Source organism: Poecilia mexicana, unplaced genomic scaffold (assembly GCF_051168715.1).
Source record: "Poecilia mexicana isolate PSO_F unplaced genomic scaffold, ASM5116871v1 scaffold_14, whole genome shotgun sequence".
In the NCBI taxonomy this organism is placed as follows: domain Eukaryota; kingdom Metazoa; phylum Chordata; class Actinopteri; order Cyprinodontiformes; family Poeciliidae; genus Poecilia; species Poecilia mexicana.
In genome coordinates, this window is record NW_028263383.1 from 7,023,316 (window position 1) to 7,035,186 (window position 11,871).

General features: G+C 40.6%; 2 protein-coding genes across 2 annotated transcripts; one reads left to right on the forward strand and one right to left on the reverse strand.

Annotated features, from left to right (window-relative positions):
- On the forward strand, nucleotides 1-8,936 carry smad9 (SMAD family member 9). Its single transcript, XM_014994476.2, has 8 exons — nucleotides 1-992; nucleotides 3,996-4,557; nucleotides 6,288-6,503; nucleotides 6,636-6,893; nucleotides 6,988-7,098; nucleotides 7,190-7,411; nucleotides 7,931-8,187; nucleotides 8,441-8,936. The coding sequence occupies exons 2-8, from the start codon at nucleotides 4,362-4,364 to the stop codon at nucleotides 8,582-8,584; spliced, it is 1,404 nt and encodes a 467-aa protein (XP_014849962.2). The 5' UTR covers nucleotides 1-992; nucleotides 3,996-4,361; the 3' UTR covers nucleotides 8,585-8,936.
- A 94-nt stretch (nucleotides 8,937-9,030) lies between these two features.
- Nucleotides 9,031-11,871, reverse strand: rfxap (regulatory factor X-associated protein). The gene is made up of 3 exons (XM_014994481.2): nucleotides 11,207-11,871; nucleotides 10,971-11,081; nucleotides 9,031-9,809 (listed from the first exon to the last, which is right to left on the reverse strand). The coding sequence occupies exons 1-3, from the start codon at nucleotides 11,636-11,638 to the stop codon at nucleotides 9,705-9,707; spliced, it is 648 nt and encodes a 215-aa protein (XP_014849967.1). The 5' UTR covers nucleotides 11,639-11,871; the 3' UTR covers nucleotides 9,031-9,704.

The following is an 11,871-nucleotide window of genomic DNA, read 5'->3' on the forward strand; positions in this document are numbered from 1 at the left end:
CACGGATGCACGGGCGCGCGCACCGAATCTGAAATCCTGGGAAAGTTCCAGGACGGTGGGGGGAGGCGGAGGGATCCAGCACACAGGCGCTGCGGTTCCAGCCAGGCTGACGCCGCCGAGGCTGTGTGGCGCTCGGCTGTGGCTGCTGGAGGAGCGGAGTCTCTCAGCTCCACGAAACCTGCGTCAAAACGAGAAAACGTGGTCGCGTAGCACCGGAAGACACTGTCATCGGTATTTCATAATAAAATTACTGGAGTATCTTAGTCACTTTTTCAGCTTTGAGCATCGTTTAGTGAGCTAGAAACAAAAACAAGCAAACAAACAAAACGCTCAGTGAATATGTATCCTCAAGTTAAATATTGATTAGGGCTCATGTGTTCTTGTACATTTAAGCATTTCTCTTTGATAAACATTTCAGATGTACTTGAATAAAAAGAAAAAAAAAACATTTATCCATTCTTATCATTAATAATATAATTAATATAAGCATTAGGTTATAAAACAAAAGTATGTTCATGAAGTCATCAAGAGCAAGATTGTGCAAAATGTCAGGAGACATTTGAGGTCCCTGACTGCAGTTTGAAAATGGTGCAAATTTGGCCCTCCATCTCATAGAGTCGGTGCAGATGGACACTTTTTGTAAGTGTTTTAGGATAAGATTTCAATATCAATCTTCTTAAACGAAAAAAAAAAAATGCTATGTACTCCACAAAAGATTCTTCATTTCCAGGCTACGTCCACCAACCCGAGTTTCTCTCTGACACTTTTATTTTGAAATAGAACTAACTGGATGCACTTCTGTTTTACTACTTTCTTTATTTTTCAACGTAAACACACGCTCCTAGACACAACCCACTCCGCACACACATGCACACACACTTGCAGACAGAAACACACCTTCACAACCTCAGCACACCGACCTGACCCGCTGCAGACGCGGAAACCTCCACACACGCTTAGCAGTCAGCGGTGCACTTGCTATGACAACACAGGTGAGAAATGAAACAACAACAACACACTATTTGAGAGGGTTAAGAGTGTTTTTGTCATTTTGACGTTTGTTATGAATTTGCATCCAATACAAAGCGCAAAGATTGTTATTGTCTTTGGAGTTGCGTAAGATGTTTACTCTGACAACTTTTATCCTGGTTGCTATTAAAATGACTTTCTCTTACTATACAACGTAATTAAAATTTTAAGAAGTAAATTTTAGATTATTTTGGATTAAAATGTTTTGATTTCTAAAAGCGTTCCTGTAGTGACGACATGTTGTTAAACATTATATATAAAACCTGAAGTAATGGCGACTTTATGTGTGTTTTTTTTATGTCACATTCTCCTGCGCAGAGTAAAGGTGTGTGTGCAGAGGTTAGGGCAGAAACCGGATTCTGCAGCGGCACAGAGACTGGATGCAGCGATAGTTAAAGGAAGCTGGCGTGTTTACTTTTTTGGGAAGGGGTGCACTGGTGATAAAGCATTAGGTAATTAGCCTATCTGAGGCTGCAGACTGAGTGACGCCAGGCTCCATAAAGCAGCGGCAGCAGCAGAGACGGACTGATGCAGCTTTGCTGTCATTGTAAGAAAAAAAAAAAATCCCTCCTCAGCTGTCTGCTTGTCTGCCATTCAGGGGCCACAGAACTGGTCACATTTCAACCAACAAGTACAAGTATGCAGATATGTAGATACGCTGTCTTTTTGTTGAGATCTGCTCAAATGTGGATCTGTTCTTTAGCTTTTTAAAAACACATTATGCCATAGGCACCATTAAAATGAAGGTCCAAATCATCTTCTATATTTCCGGTCTTTTTTTTTTTTTTTTTTCTAAAGTTGCATCCAATGCACAAAACCCCCACAATATGCACAATGTGCAACAAAGCTGTAATCAGCATTGCAAGAATGAAGTGAAAATGCTGAGAGCCTGAACCACACAATGAGGAAAAAAAAAACAAGCAGGCAAGTTATAATCTTCTGGTTCAGTCTCAGATAATTCCAGTGTAAATATTTTAGAGGCTGGGCATCAAAGTGTCTCTTTTCGTACATCCGCACCTCGCTGTGGGCATTTGTGTAATACTCAGTGGCTATTTAGGCGGACAGAAGGATACAAACACAGGGACTGTGTTTCTGTCTCCCTCCCTGTCTCGCTCTCCCCCTCCTGTTCTGTGATGTGTTCTGGCCAGACAGTAAGGCTCCTGGGCGTCAGTGGCATGATCATAGAAACAGAGGCCAGAAAGGACATTCCTCATTGTTGGTGGATCTAGAAATGAGCCTGGCCATCTTGGCTTTCTCTAGCTGAGACAGTTTTGTTAAGCATTTAATGTTCCCCTTCTGAGAAAAATATAGTGTAGCATGTGGGAGACCACTGTGATACAGGCATGCTCTGTGTAGCCCTGCTGATTGAGCCTCCTTATTATGGAAATCCACCTACAATGCCCATACAGACCTTTTTAACCTTTCCCATACTAGTGAAGTGAAGGGAAAGTGATTTGTGGTTAATTTTTCTCTTTTTACAATTAAGTAAAAGTCTGGAAAGTGTGGCATCTATTAGCATCCAGCCCCTGTTACTCTGCTACCTCCAAATAAATCAGTATCTAAAGCTTTGCTAATCTCTGATAATTGTTCAATCCAACCTCCAAAAGAGTGTTGCACAACTACAAAGTGTTAAAGACATACCTATCCAGCTCAATTAAAAGGCCAGAAAAGGAGAGCATTGATCAGAGAAGCAGCCATGATGCTTATGATAATTCTGGAAGAGCTGCAGAGATTCACAGCTCAGGTGGGATAAACTGACGATAACTGTTAGCTGTGCAAATCTGGCATTTGCAGTGGAGTGTCAAGACAAAAGCCAGAGTTAAAAGACATAAGAAGAAAGGAACAAGCTTTAAAAGCAGACGCAGCAAACTTGTGGTAGACGGTGCTCTGATCAGAGAAACCAAAACTGAACTTTTTGGCCTAGATGCAAAACATAACGCTTGGGAGGGGGAAGTTATGGCCTTCTCCATTAAGGAATACGAGGTACTTGAACCATATTCATACTACTTTTGGCTCAGTTGATTTGCTCGCTTCATCCTAACTTGTACGCTCCCTACTCAGATGTTGAAAATAATGAAATGGGGGATTTCTCTCCAGGAAATCATATTAGTTTTATTTTGCTCTTCCTAAAATATAAATTATCCAAATGAGAAAAACAACAAATTCTTTGTGCTTGGAGTTACAAATGGTAACGTCATGGTCACCATCGATGCGTGCAGTCTGTGCTGTCACAAAAACCTGAGCTGCATGCAAACATCCGAGGAGAATCGTAGCGGAAAATAGCAGGCAGGTTCACACGACGAAATTTACACACAGACAGCAGAGCTGAGTTCGAGGTTTGAATTAGGTCCTGTGCACACCCCTCTCTATCAATAATGGTGATGACAGCATCATAAAGAGTGGATGCTTTTCATCTGCTTCCAGAAAAACTAGTGAAAGTTGGATAGAGTCAAACACTGGGTCTATTTGTCTGAAGGGAAAAACTACTCAAGGTTATAAAAGTCAAGTCAGAAGATTCACTTTCCACTTGGACAACAAATTTTAAACTTGCAGTCAGAAGTGGCTTAGATTAAAGTTCATCCATGTGCTGCAGAGGTCCAGTCAAAGACCAGACCTAAATCCAATTGAGAATTTGTGGCAAGACTTGGAAACGGATGTTTACATAACGTTCTGTCAAATCCCCCTGATCTAGAGATGTTTTTCAAAGAAGAATGAGGAATAAATTCTTGTCTCTAGGCGAAGCATACCTAAAAATACCTGCAGCTGCAAGGCAGCGACAGGTGGTTCTACAGTGTCCACTCAGATGTTATGCGTATAAATGTGCATCACGTTTTTTTCAAAGTCTGAATCACTTCTCTTCTACTTGACAAATATGTCTCTTTGGCCTCAAAATGTACAAACGGTGCTTCCATTCATCTAAATTAGCAAAACTGTTCCTTAACTCGGTCTCTCCTCTCTCTCGCTAGATGATTGAAACCTGAGCTGGACGTCTGGCTGCGTGAAGAAAAACTATCCCTGCAGGAGGTTCAGAATCCGAAGTTGCCAGATCCCATCTGTGCCAACAGAGAGAAGGGATTTACGGTTTACACTGTGCTGGCTGAAGTCCAGCTTCTTCCCCCGGAGCTGCTTGGAAGCTACAGCAAAATAATAAAAGAAACGTCTCTGTTTACTCATCACAATACCTCTTTCATCCTCCGTTTTTTTTTTGTTTTTTTGTCTTGTGTCCTGGCTGTAAGTTATTTGCCTCTTCACCCCTTCGCCTCAAGGGAACGATTGCGCCGCTAACTGGACCTCATCTCAGCCCGTCCTGCCAGCTATTTGTCCATATCAAAATGAACTCTTCTTCGTCGATTACGTCCTTGTTCTCCTTCACCAGCCCTGCAGTTAAGCGTCTGCTCGGCTGGAAACAAGGAGACGAGGAGGAGAAGTGGGCAGAAAAGGCCGTGGATTCTCTGGTGAAGAAACTGAAGAAGAAAAAGGGAGCAATGGAGGAACTGGAGCGAGCCCTCAGCTGCCCTGGGCAGCCCAGTGAGTAGCACATTGATAAACACAGAAGAGTTTAGCCTATGGTACTGCCTAAAGCAGCATTCATAGCTGATAAATGGAGTCACAAGACAATCCCGAGATGAGCTCCGGAAAATGAGACCTTCTTACTTTTATACGTGGTTTCACGATGCTCCTACCTGTAAAAACATCAAATCAAAAGAGCGCTGCCCAAGTTCAGCTTGGAATATTTGCCAGAATAGTTTCATTTTATGTTATTGTAATCCATTAACTCTTGTTGCATTAGTAAACACACATGTTCAAAGTATATAATATTACAAACTTGATGTAATGATATATTAGCACATAATGCACTGCCTACTGAGGCAGTTAAAATCCCAGTTCAGGACTTTTCTCTGTATTTCATTAGCCTTTCTCTGTACGTGACCTTCTGCAGAATAATATACATACAGAATTGTATTTCTTTTTGTGAGAGCCTTGTGCCAGGCTGTTTTTGGTACTAGTGTTGCATCAGTCAGTTTGTTATCAGTCTTTCATTGGTTTGGTAGCAACTGTGATTACCAACGAGTGACAACCAGCCACCAGGGGAGACAAACACTCCTTTAAAATTGCTGGTCAACCCCTGTCAGATGGTCTTCTTGGTATCATGTTATTTATAAAACAGCTTATGATAGGAGAGCACATGCTTACATTTATTCATTTATATGTAGTATTTATTTATTCTTATGTCATTTTTTTTTTGTTTTCTTAATAAAGTGATACCAAGAAATTACTAGTGGTCCCAATCCTGCTAGAAATTTCTGAAGGTTCCTCTGTATAATCAGTTATAGGGAATTATGTTTATAAATGTCCAACTCATTTCTAGTTCACAGTTTGTTTCATTAGGGACAATAATTTATCACGTTTCATAACAGACAACTGATTTAGATCCACAATCAGTGGAAATACAAGAGTAACACAAGGTGAACAAAAAATGATGTGTAACTAATGATATACATATACAATTTGAGCATTTTTATGATCATGTAGATAATTCATTTAACTACGGTACTTAACCACCAAGATAAATAAAGTCATATTTATCTTGGTACATAGAAAGGTAATAATTTACCTTTCTATGTACCAAGAAAGGTACATTTGTTAGTTACACAACAAAAAATGATGTGTAACTAATGATATACATATACAATTTGAGCATTTTTATGATCATAGATAATTCATTTAACTACGGTACTTAACCACCAAGATAAATAAAGTCATATTTATCTTGGTACATAGAAAGGTAATAATTTGTTTGTGGGTATGGAATGGATGTAAGTTTTGATGAAGTAGGTATGAAATTGGAACATGAATATACAAGGTGGAACTAAAGCTGAGAAGTTAATAATATTGAAAACAATGGGGAAAAAAACACAATGAAATAATGTGAATTTGACTTTTGTTTTCTAGTTTTTCACCACTGAAAGACACATTGAAGAGTTTCTAAGAACTTTAGAAGTCAGAAGTTGTAATAATTTAGACTTTCTTACGAGGTCTAACTTTTATAAATGACCAAAAATCTCACCAAAAGTCACAACTCTGAAAATAAAAGTTCAAAATCCCAGCTGATTGATATATCAGTCTCTATAAAGCAGCTCCGTCTTTTCTAACTACAACAGTAATATGGTTCCCGATCGCTGAGCTCTAATGATTCCGTTTTACTCTGCATTTAGTCAGATATTTACATGTATTTCCGTTTTTATTCTGACCTTCAGGTAAGTGTGTGACAATTCCTCGGTCGCTGGATGGGAGACTGCAGGTGTCCCACAGGAAGGGTCTTCCCCATGTCATCTACTGCAGGGTGTGGCGCTGGCCTGACCTGCAGTCCCACCATGAGCTGAAACCCCTCGAATGCTGCGAGTTCCCCTTTGGCTCCAAACAGAAGGACATCTGCGTCAACCCCTACCACTACAGGCGTGTGGAGACTCCAGGTACAGGAAAGGATCTGCCAGAGTTTTTGGTGAAAGACAGGATTTATAAACTTTTTGTGATTATTGGTGGATTTTGAGTTTGTGTTGTCTTCTTTGGGTGCTTTATCATCTCTCTCTCTCTTGTGTCATCAGTGCTTCCACCAGTTCTGGTCCCACGCCACAGTGAATTCAACCCTCAGCACAGTTTACTGGCCAAGTTCAGGAATGCCTCCCTGAACAACGAGCCACTGATGCCACAGAATGCCACCTACCCGGACTCCTTCCCGCCGCTTCCTGTCTCCTCCTTCTCCACCTCTCCAACTTCCTCCCTCGCCCAGTCCCCCACCTCACAGAGTTACCCCAACTCCCCCAGCAGCTCTGCAGAACCTGGCAGTCCGTATCACATCACAGGTAGGAACCAAAAAAAATCCCAGCTGTTAAAGATTCTGACCTTGATCAATTTGCATTGATTATTTTTCTCCTTCTGATGTTTGTGTTGATCTAGCTGAGACTCCTCCCCCTCCATACAGCATGATGGAGACAAATACTCAAGAAGATATGAAGCCAAGCAATTCCACAGAAACCCCAAAACTCACATTCTCTGCTCCACACAGAGGTAACTTATCATTTTCCTCCATTCTGAAAAATCTGCACAATTTATTTTTAAAAAAAGTCCACTATCCCCTCTAAGTCAACCCTGTCTTTAGATATGAGGCCTGTTTGTTACGAAGAGCCTGAGTACTGGTGCTCCATAGCTTACTACGAGCTCAACAACCGGGTGGGGGAGACGTTCCACGCCTCGTCCCGCAGCGTCTTGGTTGACGGCTTTACAGATCCGTCCAATAACAAGAACCGATTCTGTCTCGGTCTGCTTTCCAACGTCAACCGCAACTCCACCATCGAGCACACTCGCAGGCACATAGGCAAAGGTGAGTACCCTGTTAAACAAATATAGAGTGATGACGTGAAGGGATTTTGCTCCCTTTTTCTAAAACCACCTCAGCTTTTAACAAGCGGTAATTATTCAGTGTTACTGTATTTTTGACTGGAAGGAACTCTGTGTTTTAGTATTTTTGCAGTTTTCTAGAAGTTGATGAACTTCTAGAAAACTGCAACCCTGATTAGTGTTCAGGAAAAACAAAATCTTGATCTGATTTGTCTGAACACTGAAAAACCAGCTTTAAAAAAAAAACAATGAAAATGCATTAGTATGAATAAATATTTGTCGCAGTCCATTAAATTCATGCATGAAAATATGAATCGAAGACTAATTGGCCAAATTTATTGGAATAACCATTTCTCCTATTACTGTTTCCCTGGTGATGATAATGTTTTTGTCAGAATACATAAACATTATTAATCTCGTAGTTTTCTAGTGGTTTATTTATACTGGACTTTCTCAAGCTTGACTGTAACACACCTCCTTCCTTCCCTTTTTTTTTTCTCAGGTTTGCATCTGTACTACGTAGGAGGGGAGGTTTATGCAGAGTGTCTGAGTGACAGCAGCATCTTCGTGCAGAGCCGCAACTGTAATTTCCAGCATGGCTTCCACACCACCACCGTGTGCAAGATCCCCAGCGGCTGCAGCCTCAAGATCTTCAACAACCAGCTGTTCGCTCAGCTTCTCGCCCAGTCTGTCAACCACGGCTTCGAGGTCGTCTACGAGCTCACCAAGATGTGCACCATCCGCATGAGCTTCGTCAAGGTACCAGCGTTCATTTTTCATTACACATCTGCAGCAACAGGCCCAGTAATTCTTCCTGAAAGCTGAATGGAAAGTTAGTGCTTGCACTGTACGTTGTTGGTTGTAATTTATTGAGCAGTGAAATGTTTAGACCTTGTAGCCGCTGCCAGACATGTCAGATCCTGCCACATACAAGGTGGGGTAAGACTCCCTCCTGTTAGCACCCACACCACCATCCCACCAGCTGAGATTTATGGCCACTTCCATTCCTCAGGGTTGGGGTGCCGAATACCACCGTCAAGATGTGACCAGCACCCCCTGCTGGATAGAAGTGCACCTGCATGGACCCCTGCAGTGGCTGGACAAGGTGCTTACGCAGATGGGATCCCCGCACAACCCCATCTCTTCTGTATCATAACATAAACGCAAACACACACTTTTGAGTGTGTGGTCACTGTCTTCACACAGGTAGTCATATGTTCTGTCCGTGGGCTTATCTCATCGCATCTCAATATGACTACTGTAGGAGTCATAAGGATGTACTCTAGAGCTGTTTTTGCATTTAACATGATGTAAAGACAATGTAATTTCAGCATAATGAAACATTTCTGGATTCAGACACTTTAGCTGTACAAAAACTAAATGGGATCTACTTGGAGGTACTCTTATGTTGTAGTGAATTGTGGTGTATTTCCATGTTTTGACCAACGTTTGACTGAATGTACTGGGTTTTTTTTTACATCTCCAATTAAACATTTTTCTTTATCATGCGTTTTTCCAACATTTGGATTTTTTTTTTAAGCCTTAGCACCCTTATTAAGAATAAAGCTCAAACCGTACTGTAAATTCATTCTGTAGTCAGTGTCGGAGTATTAATGTTTTTATTTTTATAGGCTCAGCAGACATAGACGTCATAATTTTCACATCACACATTTGGCTTGTGTTAACTTATTTAGATCTAGATAAAATTTTACTTACGCTAAGCTTTAAGATGAAAAGAACATACAAAATGTTATTTTAAAAATAAACTGTGACACTCTGTTGGGTGAAAATTATGACCACTGATTGTCACAAGGAAAAACACTGAACTGCATAAGTGCAGCACTTCTTTTAAAGCAATGCTACAATTGTTTTTGAACATTTCAGGTGAATTACATCAGGTTGATGTTCACAATAACACAACGCATAAATACCACAAAAACAGTAAGAACGAACAAGAACACGCAAGATAAATAAGCAATTAGAAGACAATATAAATATAACACAGGGATGCAATGTCTTAAAAACATTAGACAGTTACAATTAAATGTCCTGATTAAAACTGCATTACGAAGGACAATAAAACCAACTAACTTTAAACTAAAACATAAAGCAAATGGAGAAAACGTTTTGCTTACACATTAAAAATGATTTTCTGTCCAGTTCAAAGTCAGACTTTGAGCAGCTTCACCTAATTATGCATAAATTACTTATTTGTATTTTTTTTTCACATCTCTTGTGATGTATCATAAATACTATCAAATACACACTAGTCACTGTCAACAACCCTGGAAGTGCTGCTGTGATTGGCTGCGGCTTTGTGCAGCCAGGAGCTGCTGCTGCTGCTGCAGGAACCGGATCACCTCTGGACTCCTGAGCAGAGACTGGAACACAGAGACATTCGTGTTAGCCTGGTGATGCAAATATGGAAAAAAAAGAGGAAAAAAAAACTGTACATCAATACAGTAGATAAGGGGTCTGCCACATATGGCCTACCATTCTGCATACTAGTGTATGAATGTGTGTTTGTGAATATTAATATGTGACTGTGGGTTAAGTGCAAAGTGCTTTATTTAGTCAATACAACTAGAAAATATATAAATTCAGTCCATTTATCAAATTCCAGACAATTTACCTGACATTTCAGGAAAGCAACATCTAGATTTAAAGAAAGTAACCTCTGACCTCCTGGAAATAACATTTAAGTCCCAAGATGCAATGCAACCTCAAAGTTTGAAAAATTTAAACTTCAAGTTCTGGGAAATAACCCCAAAGTTTTTTTTTGTTTGTTTGTTTGTTTTTTTCTTGTGTGTCCAGTCTGGCAATTAGAACTGTTGTCTGGGGCCCAAGGAGAAAACTAAATTTACTTTCACAAGTGCGGCACAAGGCTTTTGCTATACAAGATTATAATTATAAAAAACCTTTATTAGAAATTTATTTGAGTGCCTTTGAAATGTAATGTACACAAAGATAAACAAGAAAGAGATAAAAATAAAGGGAGAGAGATGGTGTAAAAAGTTAAAAACAGAGAGAAGAGAATAAAAGAAAAAAAAAGAGTGATAGTGAGAAACACTAATAGTGTGCTTCTACACCTGCAGAAAGAGAGAAAATGAAACAGAACTGAGAAACCTCAGTGACAACATGCATGACAATAACAATGTCACAGCAAAGCGCACAGTAGTAATTAATAGCAGATGTTTTTAGTTTAAGTTCTTGAAAGAAACATCTAAATTCTGGAACGTTCCAGGAAAGTTTCAGAAAAGTAAACTAAAGAAGCCTGTAGCATTCAGAAAAGTAACCTCTAAATTCCTGAATGGTCACCTGAAAGTTCCAAAAGAAAAAGAAAAAGACTCATCTTTCAAATCCTGAAAAGTGATCTCTGCAATTTACTTTCTCAGAGTTTATGGCAAAATAAAGATGAGCAAGCTTTTAGTAGGTATTTGTTCTGGAAGAGTAACCTGTATATTCCAGAAAGTATTCTGCAAGTTTAGAGAAGACTACAGTATGCTTCAGGACATGGGAGCAGAATCAGGTCAACGACTCACCAGTCTTTTCTGGTTGAGGACTTGCTCTATAAGGGAGGGTCTGGCTGGACGGTCCCCCATGGCTCCCAGGCGCTGTTTGTTCACAGACACTGGACGCTCCTCAGAGTTTTCCTGGTCATCCCCACAAAAAGAGCAGTTATGTTACATTGGAGTGTAGAAAGCAGAGAAAAACACCCGCAATACCATTAAATGATTTGCAATTTTTACAACGACCCTTTAAAAACTGTTTTCCTTACATCAAGCTTCCCGCTGGACATAGCCTGGTCGCTCTTCTTCTTCTTATATTTATCCTTATACATCTTGTTGCGATGTTTTTTGCACATCCACGGCTTCCTCTGCTTGGCCACTTGTGTGGTGGTCTCCGTGCAGCCCTCGTAGGTGCACTGTTTGGGGGCGTTGTCGCCCTCCGAGGTCTCCTCTTCATTGAGCTCCTCCGGGCTGGCTGCGCCTTCTCTGGGATCAGACGCATCCAGCAGGTCGCTCTCTTCGTCCGGATCGTCCACGCTGAAAGAGGACACGTTGTTCTCCGATTCATGCGGCGTTGTCACGTTTCTGCTGTCCACAGCTCCGCTTTTACTTACGAAATACCGCTGGCCGTCTTTAGTGAGCAGAAGAGTGGAGTCCTTATCTTTATTTGTAGCGGATGAAGAACTGTCCTTGTTGCTCATAGTTATGGCAGTGAACGCAATGCTAATCGCCGATTCTCTACAACAGCCTCACTTTGATACGTATTCACATACGAAACGCGCAGCTACAAGTTAATAGTACATATTTTTGTCATAAAACACGCATTAAATTCGTAAAACAAGTGTACATAATTGCACATAGCCGAAAGCTACACTTCCTCGATGATATTCTTCTTCTCTGGCATTGTGTTTGTGTCTGACAACAGCGACGCCTT

Coding starts and splice junctions, on each gene's coding strand:
- smad9 (XM_014994476.2), top strand. CDS start 4,362: ATGAACTCTTCTTCGTCGATTACGTCCTTGTTCTCCTTCACCAGCCCT. Junction 6,894..6,987: donor CAGTCCGTATCACATCACAG/GTAGGAACCAAA, acceptor GTGTTGATCTAG/CTGAGACTCCTCCCCCTCCA. Junction 7,099..7,189: donor ATTCTCTGCTCCACACAGAG/GTAACTTATCAT, acceptor CCCTGTCTTTAG/ATATGAGGCCTGTTTGTTAC.
- rfxap (XM_014994481.2), bottom strand. CDS start 11,638: ATGAGCAACAAGGACAGTTCTTCATCCGCTACAAATAAAGATAAGGAC. Junction 11,082..11,206: donor TGTCCAGCGGGAAGCTTGAT/GTAAGGAAAACA, acceptor GGGGATGACCAG/GAAAACTCTGAGGAGCGTCC. Junction 9,810..10,970: donor TCCTCAACCAGAAAAGACTG/GTGAGTCGTTGA, acceptor TCTGTGTTCCAG/TCTCTGCTCAGGAGTCCAGA.